General features: G+C 36.2%; 1 protein-coding gene across 1 annotated transcript in view; it reads right to left on the bottom strand.

Annotated features, from left to right (window-relative positions):
• GPC6 (glypican 6) overlaps positions 1–23,583 on the bottom strand; it is a 318,418-nt gene extending 294,835 nt beyond the window's left edge. Inside the window, exon 1 of the mRNA XM_072411039.1 lies at positions 23,034–23,583. Coding sequence (XP_072267140.1) covers positions 23,034–23,172 — 139 coding nt within the window. The 5' untranslated portion in view covers positions 23,173–23,583. The remainder of the gene's footprint in view (positions 1–23,033) is intronic.
• Between the last annotated feature and the right edge of the window lie 785 nt (positions 23,584–24,368).

The following is a 24,368-nucleotide window of genomic DNA, read 5'->3' as shown; positions in this document are numbered from 1 at the left end:
GTGCAAAGAACAGAATGTTTGCTCCAACATGATTGAAAGTTAACAAACCTTCACCTAAATTAAAACTAGCTTTACAGAATTCAATATATTATGTTTTACTCCTTTACTAAATCAACACCATCAATTTATAGGCAAACTACATTAGTTTTCTGAGCAGATTGAAATGATTTTTGTGCTTCATTTGCGTACAGCACACACAGTGATCCTAAAAATTATATTTTGTTAACATTAGAGCCCATTTTCAGTCTTTTTTTTCCTTTCAAGTTCAACTGGTTATCCTACCAGTGGCATACTCCCTGTCAAAGGAAGTGTTTGCATACACCTGAAAAAGCCTGCTCCTGGAATCTCATTTTAAAGTGGGCACTTGGGGTTGGAAAACGCTATGGTAAAATACCAATCCGAACTGAGCTAGAAAATGTAGATTTGTAAGTTGTAGTATACTATAGTTTTGTTTGTATAGTTTTGTTCTTAGGTATGGATATACTTAATCCAGCAGAAGATGGGATCATGCACCTAAAAAGAAAGTCTGGCCTGAAGAGTAGGTTGTGGCAAGCGCAGCACTATGAGGTGCCTTGTGCGCTGTGGCATTAGAAGAATTATTATCTCTGTCTCTCTTTATTCTTATCAGACTGTCTTTACTCTATAATTCCTCTAGTACCGTTCCATAAAAGTAGTAGGTTTAAAGAGCACACCAATTATTTCAAATACATTCTTTAATAACTTCAAACTTCTTCATATAACACTGCTGATTCTGCAGCAGAAAGTCTATGTACAAACATGTGTTGAATGAGGTCACAAAATAATGGTTGAAGTTGGTTAGTTTGTTTGTTGGTTTGTTTGCTGGTAATGATAATGATAATGGTGGAACTGTAAGCAAACACATGAGAGGTTCAGCAGACCGTCCCAATCACTATTAAACTACAGGAATCTAAAGAACTGCAATAAATACCTTGCTATTGCCATCTTCAGCACAAATAGAACCAGTAAAACTATGACTTTACACAAAATTAAAAGTAAAAAAAAATCTTTATGTATTTTTTTAACAATACTTTATCGTCTGTGGGTCAAGAAAACAGTCTTTTCATGAACAATATTTCCCTCACAAAATATATGTGAATTACATAAGAACCCCCCCCCCACCTCTCCAAAAAAAAAAATCCTTTTGTGCCTACAGAGAGATGAAACTGCTATGAGACTTCACTGTGAACAATATAGTCATGTTGTCAAACGAAGTGGAAAAATAACACAGGAATAATAAATGTGAAATAAAACTATGATATTGGGAAACTGAGAAAAAATGTGTTTATGCTAATGCATGAGCATGGTGGCTCAGTGGTTAGCACTCTGGCTTTCGCAGCGATTGATCCCAGGTTCTAATCTCGGCCAGGACACTATCTGCAAGGAGTTTGCAGGTTCTCCCCGTGTATGCGTGGGTTTTCTCCAGGTGATCTGGTTTCCTCCCAAATCATAAAAACATGCAGTTAGATTAATTAGCTTTCCCCCGCAATTGGCCATAGACTGTAATAATGACATATGACTTAGATAGGGACATTATATTAAGAGCCCCTTTGAGGGACAGCTAGTGACATGACTATGGACTTTGTACAGTGCTGCATAATATGTTGGCATTATATAAATACTGTGTAATCCTTATTTTTAACCAATTTTCAAGTGAGTCCCATTAAGAAAAACTATAAATGAAAACACCAATACCTTGAGGATAAAACTGGCTGCCAGAAGGAGACTGGAATCCAGTAAGAAAGCTTGAAGCACCAGTTGTTGAACATCAATGCATTTTATTTCTGTTGAATTCCAAAGCAAGTCTCCCTTGAATTGTGAATACAGGTCTGTTGTACAGCAATCACACAACATTTTCTGTGGAAATGCATGTGAAAAATACAAACTTTTACTCTGCCTGCAATGCCTGCCTAATGTCACCATTGCTCAAATTTAGCTGTGTACTAAAACCAAACAAAATCATTCAACAATGTGCTTACAACAGTGACATATTGTCAACTGAAATATTTTCCGCTTCAATTACGTTGGTTAACATGAAAGGACAGAATGCTTTGGACAGGCTGGAGAGGGATGAAGACATTTATGTTTTTTTTACAAACTGTACAATGTTACTGCACAGATCATTCACTGTCATGCTGAGCAAAATGTTATACTGTATATACTTTACTTGTCTTGAAAATTCACTTATATTCTTGCCAATGTACTGAGAATTTTGAATAACTTTGACTGAGCTGACTATAGCAATATGTACCTAGAGTTGTTTATATTTCTCTCACTATTAAAAAGACATATTTATTGAAGGTTAGAGAATTGTTTGATATTGGAGAAAGACATTTAGTCACTGGTATGTCAAAACATATTGGAGTTGTAAAGAACACATTTAATACAAAGAAAACATTCAGATTATTAGCTAGTAGTAGTTATATACATTTAGCTGGACTTGTTCTTGTATTGCTGAAGACATTTCACAGCTTTCCAAACTGATGAAGTGGCTTGGATAGCTGTGAAACATCTTCCACATTGAATGTGACGACTACTATTGTCACGGTCCCTTCCGTGACAGAAGTTTGAGCATCTGTCAGACAAACTACATGTGAGGTTATCTGACAGTCTCTTTGTTTTTACTTGTTTCTGTGTTGTTGTTTGTAATGACCACTCCCCTTGTATCAGCTGGAGCTGGTGGTCATTACTGCACCTCCATTTAGTCTGGCCTCACACTTCATGTGATGTGGTTGATTTTCACTGCTGGGATGTGAATAGCTGGTGTGTTGTCCTATCCAGAGTTCCTGCTTATATATCTGCTATTAAGATAAGTTGAATTACTTTTGGTGTTTTGGTGTTTTGTTGTTCCTTTGTTGTTTTCTAGGCCTCAAGGAGACACTGGTTCGTTCATAAGGGAAGAAACCAGTGGTCTCAAGCCAGTCACTACTCCTAGGGCTATGCAGGGATACTAGGGCCTAGGTTCCTGTGTATGAGTATTCCCACCATCAGGGGATACTCATACTGTTAGGAGTTAGGGCTAGGTTAGGGTGTCTACAAGGGGTGACCATTCCCTTTTCACTAGCCATTGGAGGCCCAGTCCTGAGTATAACCTTTCTGTTTCCCTCCCCTCCTTGGTATTCGTGACAACTACTGCAGTAGATATGCAACGACCTGGATAAATAAGAATCTTCACAGATATATTCAGATGATCACAAAACTCAGAAATCTAAGACACATCTCTCTTTCCTTTGTGATCTTAAGATATTAAATGCATTTAAACTATTGGGTTTTTTTTTGTTTTACAGTGAGGGAAAGAAGTATTTGATCCCCTGCTGATTTTGTAAATTTGCCCCCTGACAAAGAAATGACCAGTGTATATTTGTAATGGTAGGTTTGTTGTAGGTGTGAGAGACAAAATAACAACAAAAGAACCCTCAAAAACCCAGTGCATTGTATATAGTGAAATAAGTATTTGATCCCCTATCAACCAGTCTGGAGACTGGCTAGGCCACTCCAGGACCTTCATGAGCTTCTTCTTGAGCCACTTCTTTGTTGCCTTGGCCGTGTGTTTTGGGTCATTGTCATGTTTGATGGTGGGGATGGTGTTCTTGGGGTCATAGGCAACATTCTTCCTCCTCCGAACACGACGAGTGGAGTTGAATTTTGGTCTCATCTGACCACAACACTTTCACCCAGTTCTCCTCTGGATCGTTCAGATGTTCATTGGCAAACAGCAGATGGGCCTGTACATGTGCAGTCTTGAGCAGGGGGACCTTGCGAGCTCTGCAAAATTTCAGGTCTTCACGGCGAAGTATGTTACCAGTTGTTTTGTTGGTGACTATGGTCCCAGCTGCCCTGAGATCATTGACAAGTTCCCCCCGTGTAGTTCTGGGTAACTTCATCACTGTTCTCATGATTATTCCAACTCCACGAAGAGGGATCTTGCATGGTGCCCCAGATTGAGGGAGACTGACAGTTATTTTGTGTTTCTTTCATTTGAGAATTATCGCGCCAACTGTGGTCACCTTCCCACCAAGCTGCTTGGCGATAGTCTTGTAGCCCAGTCCAGCCTTGTGTAGGTCTACAGTCTTGTCCCTGACATACTTGGACAGCTATTTGGCCATGGTGGCTAGTTTGGAACATGATTGATTGCTTCTGTGGACAGGGGTCTTTTATACAGGTACTGTAACAAGCTTGGATTAGGAGCACTGCCTTACAGAATTATCCAAATCTAATACATTGACCAATACTTCTTTCTAAAACTGCATACAGAAATCTGTTTGAACCATGGTAAATGTATATAGTACACAAACAAGTATTGAAATAATGGCCCTACACCATTATAAACAGTGGCCCTACACCATTATAAAATTTACCATAAATAGATGGTATGGAAATAGTCCCAGTGTCCGTATACTTCTAAATAAATATCTACAAAAAGAAAAAACGTACTGCTAAATCATTTTCGGAACACCAGGAAAGCAATAATCAGTTATAGCGTGCAATAACAATAAAAACCGTATTACAAATGTCACGTATTAGACAAATAACAAATAGTAGAAAATCTCTAGTCACCCCAAAAACAGAATAAAAATGTGTTCTGTTTAATGAAATGATAAAAGCATATAGCTCTTACTGTGTATCCACAAAATGCCAAGGTATATGAGTGCAATTAAAATTTGTTCCTTATTCCTGATGATATTATTAAAAAAAAGGTCCAAGAAATAGTTCCATTTTCAGCAATCAAACACTGTGGAAGCTGAATTCCTCCTATGGGGAAAATGATTGGATTGCCTTTAGCTATTAACCAAGACAATATCAAATCCAGTTGGAAAAATCTTTCTCCAGATTACAAACTCCCTGGTAGATAGTGTGTCTTGTCTATACACAATAACATAACCCCAAAACATACAAAATAACAAACCCCCAAAACGGTATAGCTGTATATCTGTAATCAACCATATAAAAAATTTGAAAAAGGTTTCAATGTCACCCGATTCCTGGTTACCCAAATAGTCTCTCTCACTACTTTTCTACTACTGAAGGTTCATAGTCATGTATCGTGACCACGCTAAAAAGGAAAATGGCTGTGTTCTCTACCACAAAACAGGGACAAGGTATCAATGTATGAGGTCAAAACAGCCCTTCAAATGCAAAACAAGAGATTCAGGGTAACCTGTCAAACACAACATGCCATTGCTTTACGTGTTTTATTCTGCCGACCGAAACCTTCTGACATGGGTGTTGTAGCTAGCCTTCTGCACACAAGACTGGTCACGTAATAGAGTTTTCAGTCACATGACCTTCTATTAAGATGGCTTAAATATTAATATACCCCTATTCAAAATGACATGTAGTTGAGTACAATCATAAATTCAATTATACTGAAATAGACTCTATTGTAATCAAAATGGCAACACAATATATAAATACCACTTAGGAAGGGGGAGGGAAGAAACCTTTTTTGTTCAAATAATCAATAATCATAAGAATCAACTAAAATTGATGGTCTCATTAATGCCGGGCTTTCTTTTAGCAATTACCACTATATAGATATTTACGTTGAAAAGGCAGTGTGTTCTGATTAACACCCCTTTCACTTTGGTCTACTTTATCCCATATAGAACATGAGACCCTTCGTTTTTTTAGAATCATTCCTTTCTACAGCTATTCTATGCTTGAATGGCATACATTCTATAACCTACTTAAGGGTTATCACTATACAGTATTTTCTTGCATAAGTAGAAACACCTAACACTTGAACACATTGAAAAGAGATTTATCACATTGTTCTAGAATGACTTTGTTAATTACCACTTAAATTATTAACTGAAAAAAAGATAAAAGTTTAACATAATATAAAAGACGATCAATCTTGTTTCATAGGAAAATGTGTGTCCATTTAGCTTTGATTGAATGAGGGAAAAAATCTTTTCCAATAAAGCAGAATAACATATCACCAAAAATCTGCCACATTTATCTTAGTGAACCAAAGTGACAGTATCATGAAAAGAATTCATTTTTTTAATGAATAGATGTTCAATCCCAACATGTGGCCTTGTAATGATAAGACATGTATGCAAAAGTTTCTTTCTTCCCTCTGAACTTTGAGGATTTTCATTAAGTTAATACGGAAGATATGCATAAAGCAAAAGGTTACAAAGTGTTTCAACTGAAAAGAATTCCAGATATTTGAGGTTTGAAAATACTGTACTGTACATTTCAAATTATGGTTCCTCCTATTACATAGAATTACAAGACCATCAACATCACCTGTTTATAGTATGTAGAATATTGTTAGAAACTCATTTTATATTGCTTATAAGTGTTGGTTTGAAGGAAAAAAGTGTTTATTTATAAAACTCTAGAAAAACTTCATTGGTTACCTATATTAATAAACTGTATGTTATAGGCCTACATATCCCGATCCAATACATTACTAGGGCAATAGAAAAAGCAGGTTCTGTTGTAACCACAGATAGAAAATATTACCAGGACAAGATCATACAATAGATGAGAGATGCTATGGCATAAAGCAAAATTCTTGTGGTAATTCCTGTAATTGATGGAATTCCTTTACAGAATATTTGCCCACTCTATTATTTTCTGGTTTGGAATTTGGATGCACCAATGTGTGACATATCACTACAGTGACAGACTTTGATTTTTCTCCCTTGGCAATTTGATTCTATATATTCTTGATACCACTAACTTTATAAATTACATCTAGTGTCAATTTAAGCATTTTGTGTACTATGGCTGTATTTGGTCTGTGTACCTTGATGACTATTCAATTATAGATAGTTTCGCATCTAGGACTGCATAGAATTTTGGTGTGGAAGTCTGAGAGTAGGAGCGGTTTAATAATTTAGAAAAAGACACTGAGCATGGCTTGGCAACACATTGTTCACAAAAATGTCTGTGTATTGTCAGTTACAACAGAGGTGAGTGCATTTCTGGCAACTTAACAGGTTTTCTGTCTTTGCAGTTTTTTAAAATGATAAATCACAGGAAAATTTATTGCAAACATGTACTGCATTTTTTAATATAATTCTGTGTAATATTTTGCCTTGTCATACAATTTAAAATCCTTAAAGTCTTTGTCACTCATGTACTTACATGGCCGCAATATATTGTTGATTTTTTTTTTTTTTTGAAGTTGCTTGAATTCTATTAAGAATTTATCAGCATGTTTCATGTAATCTTCTATTTTCTCTAGTGTAGTACTATTATATATTATGCAAACACTTATGGCTTATTATTTCTAGTTATTAAACGTTGGACACTTGACTGCTTTATGCTGAATTCCCATCTTTGTTAACTAGAATTAACAGTTGGTTTATGCTTTAAACTCCAGGAAGTAAGTACCCCTGAGACCATTGTGCACAATGTACATTTATGCTTAAGGTTCATCACTTACACATCCCTCAAGTGGCATACCATTTACCATATGTGGTTCTGTAGATTGTTTTGCACATAATGTTATTTATATAATTACGTTTCCTTGTGGAAAAGAATACACTGGAGAAACTATTAGCAAAGTAACAAGTCATATTGGTGAACACAGCAGTGAAATTAAGACCTTGAAATCTTTTTCAAATTCATTAGCAAACCAACTTCAAAGTATCTACCTTTTAAATGTTCGTATGGGTAATTAATTGTGCGGTGATTTCATTTTATTACCCACTCATGTAAAAAGAAATACTTTCTTTTCCTATTTTGTCCACACATAATTGGATAAATAAAGTGAATCACACAACAATTTAATGTCTAAATTGCTTTATTAAATCAGCCTTTTTGTATTAGCTGGACACCATGAATTACAGCTGTTACAGAGTGAAAACACAAGCGCTGTAAGCAAAACATACTTCTTACACCATGACTTACAGGAGCTCTGCTTTCCGTTTTTATATAGTACATCTACAAAATATGTGTAGTTAGTAAAAACATGATGCAATATATTGCAATTAATAAATGGTATATAAGCACACCACTGACCACAGTTATAAAACCACAGAATATTACAAATTAACCTCAACATTTGTGTTGTAATCTGCATTTGTCATGCTATTATATATGAATGTATTTAGTGCAATACATATATCTTTTGAGAGTTAGTACACTGTAAAACATGTATCTTGCATGTGTCTAAGAACTTCCAATGGTGACATTAAAAACCTTTGAGCGTCTTCTGTCATTTTAGCATATAAATCTGGTGACCCATTCTTTAAGACTGAATTTTTAAAGCTGTAGTATTTCATAAAAAAAACAATATTTGCATAGTAAATAGTGTGTACAATATATTTTGTTGTCTTTTAAGGTTATATTCACTGGTGACACAAATGTATAAAACATTTAAACCAGTGCAAAGGTGAACAATGTCCTAAGCCATTTGGTTTGGTTGCCACGGTCAGGCCTGGCTGTTGGGATGATTGGCAGGTGTTGGGAATACCTGCTAGGCTTCCAGATTCAAAGCTCCTGGAGACACAGCCCAAATTCAGATCCCTTTAGTGCCATGAAACATTACATTAATTTGCGACTGGGAATTTAGGTTTCATTTAGTGTTTATGGTCATTGATTGTCTTTGTGTTAAAACTGACACAATCTAACAGTAAAAACAATTTCAAATCTCAATGATCTCTTGGTTTTCATGCCAAAACCTAATTGTTACATTCTATTCAGAATGCTGGGAACACAAAGATTGTAAAATGTAGATAGTCACTGTCAAAATAAATGTGTTCTGCCAAATCACACTGGGAATTATTGCAAATAGAAACAGATCAATAGTTTCTACTTTGTAATATGAAGTCAGTTAGCAACATCTCCAATATAGTTTGTGTTTACAGTCCAATTACATACAGTACAGATAAATGTGAAAATGTTGTAAGCCCTGGAAAATGAATATTTACTGTAATACCTATAAATAAAGTGACCTTGTCACAAGGTTACACTTTGTAAGAGTAATATTAGAGTGTAAGAAAATAGCACATATTTAGGTTCTAAATACCTTGTGAATTAGTTTACCTGTTTAAAAAGAACATCAGAGCGTTTTATTTCTCAACAATTCTAAGAACTTTTTAAATGTATTAGTGACATTAACTGTCCTACAGCTTTCCCTTGGCCCAGACATCACCAGGGTGCTTGTCCCCGGCCCAGACATCACCAGGGCTGCTTGTCCCTGGCCCATCACTAGGGCTGCTTGTCCCTGGCCCAGACATCACCAGGGCTGCTTGTCCCTTGCCTATGAAGACCTGTACATCTAAGCCTACCTATTGAGTCCAACACAACAAGAGCATCAAAGAGAGATCAAAGAGAACTGCAGAGCTTCAGTACAACTGTAAACAGACACTAGATTTCCATCACCCAAGACAAACTTTCAAGAAAAAAAAATTCTGGCATATGTACTGCTGTCTGCCGACATTTTTTAGAAATAGGTCCTCCTAACTGAATATCTGAATGGGGACTAAGTGCTACTTTTCTATAACCTTATAATATATTTAGCTTGCATATTGTAAGCAAGTGACTGAATCACTTTAACATTTTAATTTCATACAGATTGATGGGGACATACACAAACTGGTGCTGTGTGTGCAAAACAATAAAACTTGTGCCCACAATCTTTACCATAAAAACTTTAAGGCTCCTAAATCTAGGAAAAATCGGTTTGTATTAACCATAGCATTCTTTTTATGTTTCAGTAGGCATCCAGTCATTTTATACCAGTTCATTACATTTTTTTTTTAAGTAGCAATATTAATAATACAATAAGTTAAAGCACAAACAGGTTAGAGATATTAGGAACAATTATAAGCTGTGCATTAGCAGGTGGATATGTCAGAACACTGCAGAGAGATTGCTGCTTCCTCGCAGATAGCAGTTGCTATTCTCTGTGCATGATTCTGCAATAGAGAAGTCAGCAGACATTGTTGCCTAGAAGCAGCCGTGCAGCTTAACATCACCAACATACCTATATTAATTTATTATGGAATATTTAATTTTTAAATAAACCATGCTATTATATCACTAATGGTTGCTAACAAAATGCATAGGTCCCAACGATGTAAGCTATACTTTAGCAAGTAGAGACATTTAATTGTACATGATTTCACAGTCCTGCAGTTGAGTTCACTCATTGCTACATGCTGACATGTTTTAGCTAACACCATAGAGAGTCAATTGCTGTTTGTTAGTTAGTAACTGCTGGCCATACACTGGTCATTATTTCTAAAATATCTGAGGTTAGACTGGATATAAATATTGAATCTATAAGATAATAGGGCATTTCTTATCAGTTTTTGATTGATAACTGCCACTCTTTGCCCGATCAGTGCTGCTTCCCATACCTTGCCAATCAATAATATAACTTAGTGGCAGAAGCTCTCCCTGCAAACAACGGGGCTGGTCAATAGGTGTTGGGTGATAGGTCTGTGGATAAATTTAAGGTTTAAGGGAAAAACTGTGATGATATTAAAAAATTACGACTCATTTAGTTGTGTATAGTTTCCATACTAATTTTATGTATACCTAAATCTGTTTTGATATGTCACCTGTTTTCTTATTTTATTGAACAGGATATAGCGCCAACAAATTACGCAGTGCTGTACAACAAACAGGGGCACAGCAGTACTTACCCTGGGTTAGCATGGAGCAGATATTCTAACACTGAACATGCTTACAGAGAGGAGACAGCATAGGTACACTTTAGTCCAGCCATGGACTTACTCAGCCATGCTTTATCCTGCACTATATGAATCCTAAATGCAAATCAAATAAGTTTACTAAGCAGTACAATTCAGTACACTGGAATCATTCTACATTTTGGCACACAATGCCATGTACTATGAGTGCATCCTCTAAATTGCTATGGTAACTAGAAAGTGAGATCCCAGGAGGCTTTTGCATATCAGTGGAATGTGAATATTTGTCTTTTCAATCACCTCTGTTAATTATTTATACCTGTGTAAGAGTTAATGAGCCTTAATAAATATACCAACGCTTATCGGAACATTACAGCAGTCAGTAATGACAGAGACTAATGCAGGATGTTTGATGTATATATACTGTAATAAAGAATGATAAGGTCAGAGGACATCTTTGGTAAAAAAATGTCTATGAAAAATAACTACATATACTTGATTTAAAAAGAAATAATGGCCTATTAAACAAGCACAAATGCATTAATGACTTGACCTGTAGCTAGATTCATTCAAATAAGTCTTATCATACTATATGCAGTGCTAAACATGGACTGCATGCTTAAATACAGTCAGTGAGCTGCGCTTCTACAAAGATGATCAGTAATTCCGGCATGTCTTCTAGAGTCATCATTACAAATGTAAATAACTTCAACTGTCAGACTGTCAATAGTTCTGTGACAAATTAGGCAAGTCTGCTGCCTGCTGGATACAAAACTACATAGAGAAGGGATACGCCAGTACCCAGGATATAGGATAGCTCTCTCATTATAAAGAAATCTTCGAAAACACTATCGTATGACATGAAGAAGTTCACAAATTAGATAAAAATATAAGTAGAGTAGTAGTAGTAGAGTTCACGTTAAATACCCAATCATGTGACAATTACATTTACTAAAACACAGTTTTTGCTAGCACATAATTTAATTACTTAAGTGAGAACAGCTTCATCTTATTTACTAAACTCAGTGAAAACCCACTTTTCTAAATGGCCATCAATCCCATTGTGCTGCACTGCAAAGGTGTCATAGATTGCAAGGCACAGAGCAGTGTTGGAAACTTCAGATTCATTATATATTTCCATTATGCTCATTTGTTTCATGTTTCATTATTCAGCAAGAACAAAAAGTAAAAGAAGCTTGGAAGTGTACTATGAAGCTAAGAGAATAGATGAACTGCATATTGGTACATTTTTTTTTACCATACTCAAGATTTTGCTTACCATGGGCAGATTCCTAAAGATGGACTACAAGCATGCAGCTTAACACACACTCAGAATACATGCTACTACTCAGCTACATCAAGAAAAACATTACAGGATTTCTGAATGGATGAAGATAGTAAAACCACACACTGAAGAGTCATCACTTTGCTTTAATTTACTTCTACATGTGCATTGCAGAGACTGATTGGCTCCCATTGTTGGCCCTTCCTCTACTATTGAAGTTACGGCAGTACAGGAAGCATTGCAGTTTTTTTTTTCTTTTAAACAGTGAGCCCTTGGCAGCTACTCAGATGTATAAGCTAAAGGTACACTTTCCCAATAATTATTGGTAGAAAATGAATGATTACGACCGATCAACGATTATGTACGACTTTATATTTGAACGGTCGTATTGCATCATGGTGCACAATTCTGTACATGCTGTAACGATACAATCGTTCAAATATAATCCACCAATAGTGTACACATGCTAGATACAATCGTTTGAACGATGCAGGGAGTGACATGTAAGGGAGAAAATGTATTGCGTAAACATGCACGATCACTGAACGACCATACACACGATAGATAGCGAACAATTGTCGGCCAATCAGAGCCGTCATGCCGGTCGTTCATTTCCAACGACAATCCTCGTTCATCAGCGCTGTTGGTCACCTTTTTTGTGAACGATTTTCAGCCAATTGATCGTTCATTTCCAATGATAATTATTGGAAGTGTGTACGCAGCTTTACAGTATCTGCTGTAAGGAGTTTTGCCTTTCCTCAATACACACAACCCCCCTCTTAATCTGGTCTTCTTCAGTTTATAATTTACTAAATGGTCACAGTTTTGCTAGTCCTAATATATAACTGACAGGTCCAAAATGATTTCTGCTTGGTGTACAGTTCACTGCACACCATCAGCGATTTGTGCGCTTAATCCGTGTCTTAATAAACTTATCAGAATAATGACCCTGTCACATAAACAAATCATTAATTCCTAGAAAATTAGCACATAGAAATAAATCTGGACTGCTGTGAATATCCCATCTGCACTGTATTAGAGCTTTTTTTCACACTATAAAAAATTGGATGTAAATGTATTTATTATTATTATCATATCATTATCATATTTTATTTATATACTGCTGACATTACATATGTTAGATAATATTTGTAGTCAAATTCTTGATGATGGATCAGTCCTAGCAACATTAGTAGTACAATAATACAATTATTAATAAAAATTAGTACAATAAAATGAGGGGAAAAAACAGAGTACAATCATTGTAACAATTTATTTAATTTATACTTTTTCTTATAGTTTATGGAATGTTTGTTGGCTTTGCATAATACTAGTAGTGATTGCCTTTAGTACAGAGCACTTTCAATCCTATTATATATACATCTAGTTACATTCAAGAGCCCCCTGGTGGCCATATAGTGCCTGTGCAGAAGTCCTTAGTATTGTCATTGCAGGGCTACTTGGGAAACAAAAAAAATCTGGAGAGGTTAAAAATACAAAAAAATATAAGCTGTCTATGTGTCTAGGGGGGAAAGCCTTTTTCTAAACATATTTGAAGTTTAGGTTAATGGGTTTTGATCAACCTTAATAACAAAACTAATTGATTGTTTTGGGGGTTAGTGCATTTTTCACATGACATGGCCACTTCATACTACCTTCCTCAAATCTCAATGTCTAGCGTGCATCATAGATCAATAGATAACAGAGTTTACCAAGAAACAGAAACAGTTAAACATCAAAAACAGTACAGCAAAATGTATACAGCATTCCACACAGCAAACTTTATATACAACAAACTATAGTCTGAGTCAGAGGCTTTGTTTTGTAAACTGCTAATTTGAATATTATTGTTATTACTATTCAGTCTAACCTATGTTACTGGAGAAAAAGAAATGATCCGTTACAATATATTTTAATACTCAAATTCTTGAACTCTATGGTTCTGCCCCTATGATAAAATGATCCTTTCATAGTCATTTAAACACAAAATTTATATCAGGTTTAGAAATCAATATTGGTAGACCAGAAGTTTCAGCTAAAATTAGTGTTTTAGAAGGCAAAATAGCCCAGAGTGTCTATGTGATGGTTATAGATTTTGATTTTTAATAGCCGTGAAATGCTAAAATTCGCAGAGCTGCGTACTTTCTAAAAGCAGGTGTTCAGTGTTTTTTAGTCGCTTCCTAGGTGACATTTTGTGCAATTTACTTACCTCCTTAAAACATTCAAACAAAATGACACATAATAATTTTACAGTCAAGTTATCAAGCAAAGCTTTGATAGCTGGAATTACAATGCACCATTTTTAAATTCTCACTTTGCAGTCTGTACCCTCGTATGAATTCTCAATGTTAATAATTTATTAAATGAATATTTTTGCCAATATATTATCTATACGCTATATTAAAGTTTTCAGTTGCAGAAAACATTTAATAATAACGGCATAAAAAAAAAGTAAGCTTAGTCAGAAAAAATCTGTTTGATGCTTCCTTGATGAGATGCGGTAGTATGTGCGATAAAAATGTCTCTCAGCTGTGCAATAGTCAGAGTTGTCTACTAGATGAGGTCATGACAAGTTTCAGAAGCCACAGGTGGGCTTTATTTCCATTACAAGCTCAAAGCTGTATAGTACATCAAAAAAGTCAGACCCGTATCATTAGTCATTTACTTTATTACTACAAAATGTGTTTTGCCAGATTAAAAGCTGTTGTAGAGAAGAAAAGCACCAATATTGCTCATAACCCACATTGGTTGGTATTTTGCTTCTATTTACTGTTCCAACATGACGATTCCCATCTGGCTAATATGTAAGCCCTCTTGTTTCTAGTAAAATGACAGCACTAGTAAAAAATAATTCATTTGAGCAATATATACTGGTACTGATTAAAGACAACACTTTGCTATGCTCCTACTGTCATTTTAATAAAGATTTTTTTTAGCCTTTCTATAAATGTACAACATTTGAATCTTTAACTGTGATCCAAATTCAATCCGTCAACAAGAATAATCCTCTTGCGGCAAAGCAATTACATATCTGTTGTGTAGATGTGCCCTTAGTACAGTATATAACTTCAACAGAACATACCGAACCTGAGTGCACCGGCCAGCTTACTGTTTTATGTCCTCCAAATGTCATTAGAAAAAGAATCTAAGTTTATATTCAGATCAAACCAGTAGATGGCCATGCCTCCTCTTGTAAAGTGTGTAACAAACTCTTGCTCTCAGACAAGTGCAGTTTAACCTCGTTGGATAACGCACCATATAAAGGATATGCACATTCAAAATGCAGAAAAACTCACCCTATGCTAGAAGGATAACCACACTAACAAGCTGACCCTGCAACCAGTTTAATATTGCTTACCACAATTGCAGTGCCATCTTTATACTGGCATCTCCACACTGTCACTGTAAACAACTCCATCATACACCCTTGGACTCTTCTTTCAACCACATTTACTCAAGTCTCTATATCACCTGAAGAAGCCACTTTTTGGGCGAAATGTGTCGCGCAAAATGGAGACACTATGACTCTTTAAATATAACACCATACTTTTTATTATCCTTTGTGTATTGTGCAATCTCCATGATCATGTAATTTATATGTGAAGAACATTTATTTCATGACAATCATCGTAACCATAACCATAACCATAACCAGTCTGGAAACGTTCCTGTCTTTTCCTTTCCTTCTCTATATTTTTTCACTAATAATTTCAGGCTTGGCACACATAAGAATTCTTAAGCATGCCTTTAGTGAGCAAACCTTTTCTTATTATCTCTTAACTGTTCAAATATAATCAATGAGGCTAATTCATATTGAAAAGAAATGTGTAGAGTAAAACCTTGAACAATCTGTAACTATATATTGTTATAAATACTATTGTCTTTGTAGACCCCTTGAAACACCCTGAAAGAATCATTAATCTGATTAAAATCAGCCTCCAATTTTGTTCTATTGAATACTAAAATATTTTGTTCATTAAATATATAATAACAAATAGTTTAATTCTTTTGGACATTCCTGTAAAAGAAACTGCTATAGGTAAGTGAAATTGTTAGTATGTGTTGTGTGAAAGTCTTTTATGTATGTATAGGCTGAAATGTTATAGTTACATAAAAGATATATCACACACAAGGGCTTTTTTTCAGCACACTACAAAGCACAATACCACAATGCATTTGAAAAAATGGTACAAGTCCAATCTTGTGTCCATTCAAGTGTATTTGAAGACCATTTATTTTGATTGAAATATACATCGACTTGTATAGGAATGTGACACTGCTTAAAGTAAACAAAAACTTGACACATTCCTTAATCTGCTGTCAGTGCCCCTACTGTGGAGATTTACCCCCTCCAAGTGGAACAGTAATAGAGCGGAAAACAAGTTTTCCATTTGCTACCCGTTGTGTGTATGAGTGAATAGAGAAGGTAATTTTCCCCCAATGGGATACAAGGAAAAAGGGATGAAGGTTTTATTATTCTCCAGTATGGCCAAAACCTAAAAACCAAAATAACGATCTGGGTTTAGTTAAGCATTTCAATCATAACTCAAAAATGCATGCTCAGTGAAGTTACACATCCCATTCCCTGTTTAGGTATGGTAAACTAGTAGTACAATGTGATTAGATATTGGATAAAAAAAATAAACTGGAATTTGTATTTCAATGTTTTTATTGACAATTGTTACAGCATGAATATCAACAATACAGATACAAAAAAAAACAACTTGACTATAAACAATAAAGAAGGTAGCGATATTTGTCTGCAAATTATGATTCATCCATTGGATTATTTTTTGTCCTGGATTCTATTTTCTTAACTCTTTTGCTTTAGAGTAGTATTGTATTGTATTATCTAGGATTAAAACAGGGCTGAAGATGGGGGTCAGGATGCAATGAGAAAAAAAATGTAGGGTGGGGGTAAGGGAAAATAGCAGGTGAATTTACAATTGTGGGAAGAATTTGTTTTTAACCCGAGTAATTGCGCAAGGGGTCCCACTTTGAGTAAAATAATGCTGGTTGGTCATTCAGCAAAAATCTTAGTCACTGGCCATAGTCAATTTAAGTTTAAGTTTGACTGAGGTGAGAGGTAGAAGTGGGGTTTTCCATGCTTTGGCTATTGCTAACAGGCTGCACTGGAAGATTGATTTGAGTTACTGAAAAAATTAACTTGTAAACTCCTCTCCAAAATTGAATTACCTTAGGGTATGTACACCAAATGTCCACCATTGTCCTCAGAGTGCATAGCTTGAATTCTCACTACTTTGCTTTCGAGGTTGTTCTCAATCTGGTTCAACACACCAATTCAAAAAAGTCTTGTAGTTCAATTAGTGAACTGAATCATGTAGGATAATTTACCAGAGTAAGTGGCCAGGATCATGTAAATTACAAATATTTGTACCTGGTAATGTGCGGAAAAAACATGGGGTACCACATTTATTTTAATGGCAGCGATTCAGCCAAACCAAGATGGGAATGTAATTGACCAACTCTCCAAATCTTTAGATTTGCCTGAATAGTGGTAATTGGCCTGATAAAGTGTAGTGTAGGTTGACCAGGTAAGGCAAAGAAATAGTAGGCAAACTGAAGTCATAATTTTGAAGATTGTGTTGAAGGGGGGAGGTTGATATTCATTGCAGAAGACTTCATTCATCTGCAGTCCTGACATGTGCTTAAAATTCACAAATCAGTTGAAGTAGGTTCAAGAAAGAAATGGTGGGATTTGTCATTTATCAATTTATTAATATGATTAGATTAGTTCATAGTAACCATAGTACACACTTTTCAACTTTTGGAGATAGGGATGAAGGACACCTTTCAGCTCAGAGGATCTAAGTAAATAATTTATCACTACCACTTCCCCAGACCACTCAAAACAAAATGTTCAAAAATCATAGGGTAAACTGACAAGCATATCTTCTTATACTTACCTTTTCATAAGAACAAATGGGATATTTTAGAGGCTGAAATGTTTAGTGAAAAGTAAATATGTGTATCTCCACCTAAACAAGAAAGACAGCTGAGGAGGATAGAGGGACTGGTAAGAGGAACAGAACTCACAAATCAGGAATAGTTGAGAGATAAAATATTGTCTCTGCTTATGTGCTTAAGAAATAAAAAAAAAAACTAAATTGGTCTGCTTTAGAAAACCATGTGGTGACAAAGTCACAGGGGTTCCAGCCTTAAAAACTTTATTAATTACAATTACAAAATCCTGGTTAGTGTTTAAATTTAGATCAATATGTGAATGGTATGTCCAACCCCTTTATGTCTGGATGTTTTTGTTACGGCAGACAACAATAAACAGATGAAGGACCAATCAGGGGAGTTACTTCAGTCCTGTCCATCCCCAGAGGATGCTGCAAGAAACAAGAGCCTTACTTTTTAGTAGGAATATCACTGCTTCTGCTGCTTTATGCTAATATCTTTATTACTTACTTTTAACAGAACCTTAGTATTTTACAATATACAGCTTGTCAAGGGCATGTCACCCATTAAACTGGTTTCCCAGTGCTTTGCCAATGATAACAAAAACAAACATAATAGTCAAACAAGCGTGCTTTGTGTTAAACATATGGTATTGCCATTTCAGGGAATATTTCATTTAAAAAACCCTCAGATCTGGGATTTTCAATGCTTCACAAACTTGCCTACGGCATTTACTTTATGTAGTTATCTAAATTCCCAGAGCCTTTTTCTGCTTAGTTTGTGTGCCACAAAATATATGCATGGTATAACACAAATTGGTACAGGGACGCAATTAAAATGTCTCTCTGTACAATTCTCAACCTTTTTAGAATTCAGATGAACAATGCAAACATATGAGTGAGCCTAGCAAAAGAATTCCCCTTGCAGTCCTAATAACCAGTAATACTAGCTTACAGGAAAAAACATCGGTCTACCTACAGCTGTGCCATTCTATGTGACTGCTTGGGGACCTAAAAACAGCCAGACTCTGGATATTCAAAATCTCAAATAAAAAACTGAACAAGAGCGTCCAAAAAACATCCAATACTATGGGTAAAAAAAAGCAAAACACTATTAAGAAAAGTGTTACCCATAACTTATTTTATAGCTTTTATTTTATAGCAAGTAACAAAAACTGTTTAAAGTACAAAATATGTAGGCTGTCTCCTTTTAAAAATCTTGTCTGAATTCTGTATTATTTCGCTTTTATTTGCAACATGCATGTTTCTAGTTGGTGACCTAAAGTGTTTTTAAAATTATGTAACCCTGTCATGTACCTATTGTTCTTTATACACCGTTGTTCTGTACTTATACCTTGAGAAAAGGGTAATGGAAATGGAAATGTCATGTTGGGTATTCTAACGTAACGCCAGTCATTTTTTTTGCACTGTATTTTTGGGTTCTGGGTTCAAATATATTGGGGGGGGGGGGTCATTTAATCCACCAGTAAGTTTGTGGAACGTGGGAGGAAATTGGAGTGCCCGGTGGAGACCCACACAAACTCGGAAGGAACATACACATTCAGCACAGTGGCTCAGTGGTTAGCACTCAGGCCTTTGCAGTGCTACATCCCAAGTTCTAATCTCGGCCAGAACACTATCTGCAAGGAATTTGCAAGTTCTCCCCGTGTTTGCGTGGGTTTCCTGTGGGAACTCTGGTTTCCTCCCGGTTAGGTTAATTGGCTTCCCCCAAAATTGACCTTAGACTGTATGAAAGATATATGACTATGGTAGGAACATTAGATTGTGAGGGACAGCTAGTGACATGACTATGGACTTTGTAAAGCGCTGTGTGATATGTTGTCACTATATACATACTGTGTAATAATAATAATTCTATGCAAATAATGTTCTGTTTGATGATTGAACCTGTGGGGTTGCAATCATTTTTATTTTTGCAGAGAGGGGTAGGGGTATTTATTGCACATCCATTTATTGTCAGGGCAGAGAACAGCTGGGATGCTTGTGGGTAACCACAGACCTAGAAGACACCCTCAGACTAAGGATATCAGGAAAAAGGTCTATTAACCAGACTTATTTTATAAGTGAATGAAATAATGTTTTTCTAGGATATGAGCATTTTCTGCTTTCCAGTGCACCTACACACAACTTAGTTATATGCACATCTACATTTGTTCAATTGCTGCAGGCGTCTGAGTGCTATCTAATGGCTTTAGTATAGGTTATAGGGCCGTGACCGTCAACTGAGTAAGCATCAAAACATAGACTACTAATACTACAAATTTTGGGAACCTTAAGATTAAGCTATGAAAATACTAATGCAAGTCACATAGCAGATCTACTAGATACCTGCTTGTTAGTGTGCTCAGTAATCTCCCCTGCATATCTCTGCATGTTAGGGTACAGAGTGATCTTTACTGCATTACTCTGCATATTAGGGTGCACGGTAATGTGATCTGCATATCTCTACATTTTAGGGTAAAGTATTGTCCTGCATGTTAGGGTTTGCATAGCCCTGCATTGTTAGGGTTTGGGTAATTTTTTCTGCCTATTAGGGTTCAGGGTTATCTTTACAGCATAGCCCTGCATGTTAAAATATTGAGTAACTCTGAATATTAGGGTACAGGGTAATCTTTACTGCATAGCTTAACATGGTGAGGGGCTGAGGTATTAATAATACATAGCTTTGATGTTGGGGTGTCAGTTATTTATTCTGCATAGCTCTATACTACATATTAGGTAGTGAGGTTTATACCTGGTAGGGCGCAGGCTGGTTCTCCATTTTCAGGGAAGTGTGTGTCCTCATCAGTCACATTGTAGAATTTTGGTGTAAACAGGATGAATGCTGCCATACTGATGGGACAAAGTCTATGCTGCCCAAGGAATCCTAATATTTATACACAATGCATCTTTGGGCTATAAAGCTACAAATTCCAGATTCTGCAGCTCTGAGTGCATCTTTTACTAAATAGTTACCAATCAGCCTGCAAACATACAAATCAGCATTACCTATACAGTTCAAAGAGCAACATATCATAGTAACATGAATTACTTCCAGAGATACAAAAATAGTTTTTTAAAATGACTCTGGCTACGTTGTATGTCTAAATAATAATATTGTGCAGAGTGTATCATATGATCTGGTACAATTTATTCTAATATTGTATCTTTGACGGTATTCACACATATTTATTACTTAAATTGCAGCACATATGAAGAACAAAATTACGTTTACTATAAAATTTAGCATATAAAAAACATGTGAATGTGAACTATTCAACAGAAAGATATTTAAAGAATGGACACGTATCAATCTGCAGGAGATACATTGACATGAGACTCACACAGGGTTAAAGAATACCTCCGAGAAGACATTACCCAGCTGTAATAGATACAGTGTCCAGACAATGAACAAGAAACGCAATCTATAACAGCAGGCTATTCAAACACCGCTGGAAATAAAATATATTGCTTTAGTAAAGTTTATCTATTGTTACGTGAATAATTAAACCTCATTGCTTCTTGGAATGTTACCATAAACCCCCAAAGGATCATATCTAGAAAAAAATGAAGGTACAACCTAAGTGAAAAAGCATCATAGATGCACTAAAAAGAAATGCATTATATCCTTCAGCAATAACTCTACATCACTCTGATTCTTCAACATAGGAGGATATGTACTGAGGTATGTATGTACCTACATCAATGCCAGCAAAGAGAAGAGAAGAAAGTACAGTATAATGACAAGCAGAATTGGCCCCACAGCCAAAAATAAACATAATAAATCCACTTACAGCAATGACTTCAAGCCATTTTAGATGTAAAGCACAATTGGATTAATTTAATGAAAATTTTCATTTTTTTAAATAGAAAATACTGTTTTAACTTTTTAACATGCTCAGTGCTGCTGATCTCTTCCAGCATTTTGCAAACACTTCCTGTCTACATGCACATGCTCCATCATCAGCCTTGTCATTTATCAAAGCAGGCTTCTTGATGGCGGCAATTAGCGTTGACGCGGCTCCTTATAGTTTTTACTGAAAGCACATGTGTCAGGGTGACAACGCAGGGCAGTAATGTTGTCACCCCTTTAAAAGAAAGTGCCCAAACAAAGTCCTTGATAGTAGATCCTCTGATAATATTTTATTAAAAAACATTGATCCTTAGATCAACAAAAATGACATTTAAAAGAAATGATATGACCTTTTAAAGAATATATGAGATTTTCTTCATTGGGTTTACATCTACTTTAAATGCTATGAACAATCTAATAGTAGGCTGACAAAACAATTATACTGAATCTCACACTAACAATAAATATTATTCATTCCAATCATGGTGTGTTTACTGAAGAAATGCTGCTTGTAAAAAACACAGAAACAAGTTCTAACATTGACATTGCAAGTTTAATTCACATCAAATAAAGCTGAACAGTTCTACATAGTGTAAAGCAGCCATTCTCAATCAGGGCTCCTCCAGAGTTATGGGGTCCCTTGGTTCTCCAGAATCTAGGGGTTTCTAGTGCTATGAGTAATTAATCTCCTGATGGTGTCTGCATAGTTCCAGAGCCAAAGGCACAGACACCAGAAATCTATTTAGTTGTCTGTAAAGATGACATTAGGGTCACCATGATAAGCAGGCATCTTCCAAACTGACCACCAATGTCAGAAACATTGATTTTAGCAGGGGTTCCTTATGACCTGGAATTTGGAGACCTTTGATCAAGAAATGAGTGATCAATACTAAGGGGGGAATCTTCTAAACTGACCACCAAGGTATGGGACATTAACCCCCAATGGCTTGGTTATTAGCAAGGGTTCCTGAAGACCTGGAAATGAGGGATCTTTGATCCAGAAATAAGGGACTGCCTCTATTAAAGAGGTGAATCTTCCAAACTGACCATCAATGTATGGGACATTTACCCCCAATGGCTTGGTTTTTAGCAAGGGTTCCTTAAAAGCTGAAACATAGAGATCTTTGATCAAGAAATGAGTAGTCAATACAATAAGGGGCAATCTTCAAAACTGACCACCAATGTAAGGGACATTCACCCCCAATGATTTGGTTTTGCAGGCAATCCTGGAGACCTGGAAATGATTTTGAGGGGTAAGAAGGTTGCTGTAAAGGGTTAAACATCCCAAAAATGCAGTGCTTGTCAATGGTCAGAGCTGGGTGATAAAAGCTTACCTGCTATGTGCTGGTAGGGGACATTGAGCAGGCTGAATCCCTTAGCACCATATGCCTGTCTGACCTGATTGCAGCTAGCAGCTTTCATATCAGCCCCAGCACAAAGTGACAGCAGCACAAGTCCCCACATCCACAGCATGCTGCCAGCGACAACACTTCCTAATTTCCACAAATGTCATCCAACTCAATACTCATCAACGTGCAGGAGATACAGATCCAGATAGGGATTTGTCTCTTGGCAGATAGAAGAAAAGTTTTCACCAAACAGCAGCAAAATCCTTGCTTCCTCCAGAGAAGAGCCTTGAAGTGAGCAGAGCTTAGTCACGACTGCGCCACTGCCCCTGTGTGCGCTATGTGCTGTGATCTGCTTGTGCTGCTCTACAGATGTCACACTGAGCCGTGCTACTGTGCATAGTGCATGCAGCTCTGCTCCCTGAAATCCTGGAGACACAGCCAGACTGAGAGAGAGCCAAAGAAACGTGCTGTACAATGCATTGCCTCAATCTAGGAACTAGAAGGCTGATAGGGAAATGTGGAGTGGAGTCACAGACTTGCACCACACATCCTCCTTTTCTCTACAGGCTGCTGTCATTCCACCCACAGCATGGATGATTGAAAAAAGCCAATTGAATAGTTCAGTGCTTTATTGCTTTTATATTTTTTTATTTTTATATTTTTTTATTGTTTGTTATATCTCTAACATGTCTGTAAATATACTTTATTAAATAATAAACACAATTCCACACACCGTCAACTATTTTTGTTTAACAATAAAAAATACAATTTAAAAAATTACTTCCATTGGTGCCCTCTCTTCCCCCCACACTGTGCCCATCTCTGCGCAAATGCAAAATACAGACATAGTTTATTCCTGGTGATCAATATATGATAGTAAGTGCTGTGGGGCCCATTCACTAAATCACCCTGTCATTTGCCAATATAAGGATTGGCCAAGGATTGAAGGTGCATGAGTGAATGACAGCCGCCACTCTTATTTTTACGTTGCCGAAAGTATAGCGGAACAACACTCTTTGCTACAGGCAAACTATATCCCTTCTTCATATGAACACAACCACATAAAAAAAATAAGAAAAGACTGATTTGAATTCTGTGTTGGTCTCATGTCTGCTCATCTCCTGCAATGACTGCATGGCATTTCTCAGATCAGTTTCCTGGGGACAACAGTAAATAGGGATGAGCTGGCGAGTTTTTAAAACTCAATCTCGGGGCAAATTTGACCATTCTCGCTTACTGAAATTGTAAGTTCGCCGATTGAGCTTGAATTATAAAAAAAAAAAAAAATTGTGGGCTGCGCTGATCAATGAATGCCCAGGC

The sequence above is a fragment of the Pyxicephalus adspersus genome, chromosome 1, assembly GCF_032062135.1.
Source record: "Pyxicephalus adspersus chromosome 1, UCB_Pads_2.0, whole genome shotgun sequence".
NCBI lineage: Eukaryota > Metazoa > Chordata > Amphibia > Anura > Pyxicephalidae > Pyxicephalus > Pyxicephalus adspersus.
Note: the sequence above shows the minus strand (reverse complement) of the source record. Positions and strands in the feature narration are given on the sequence as shown.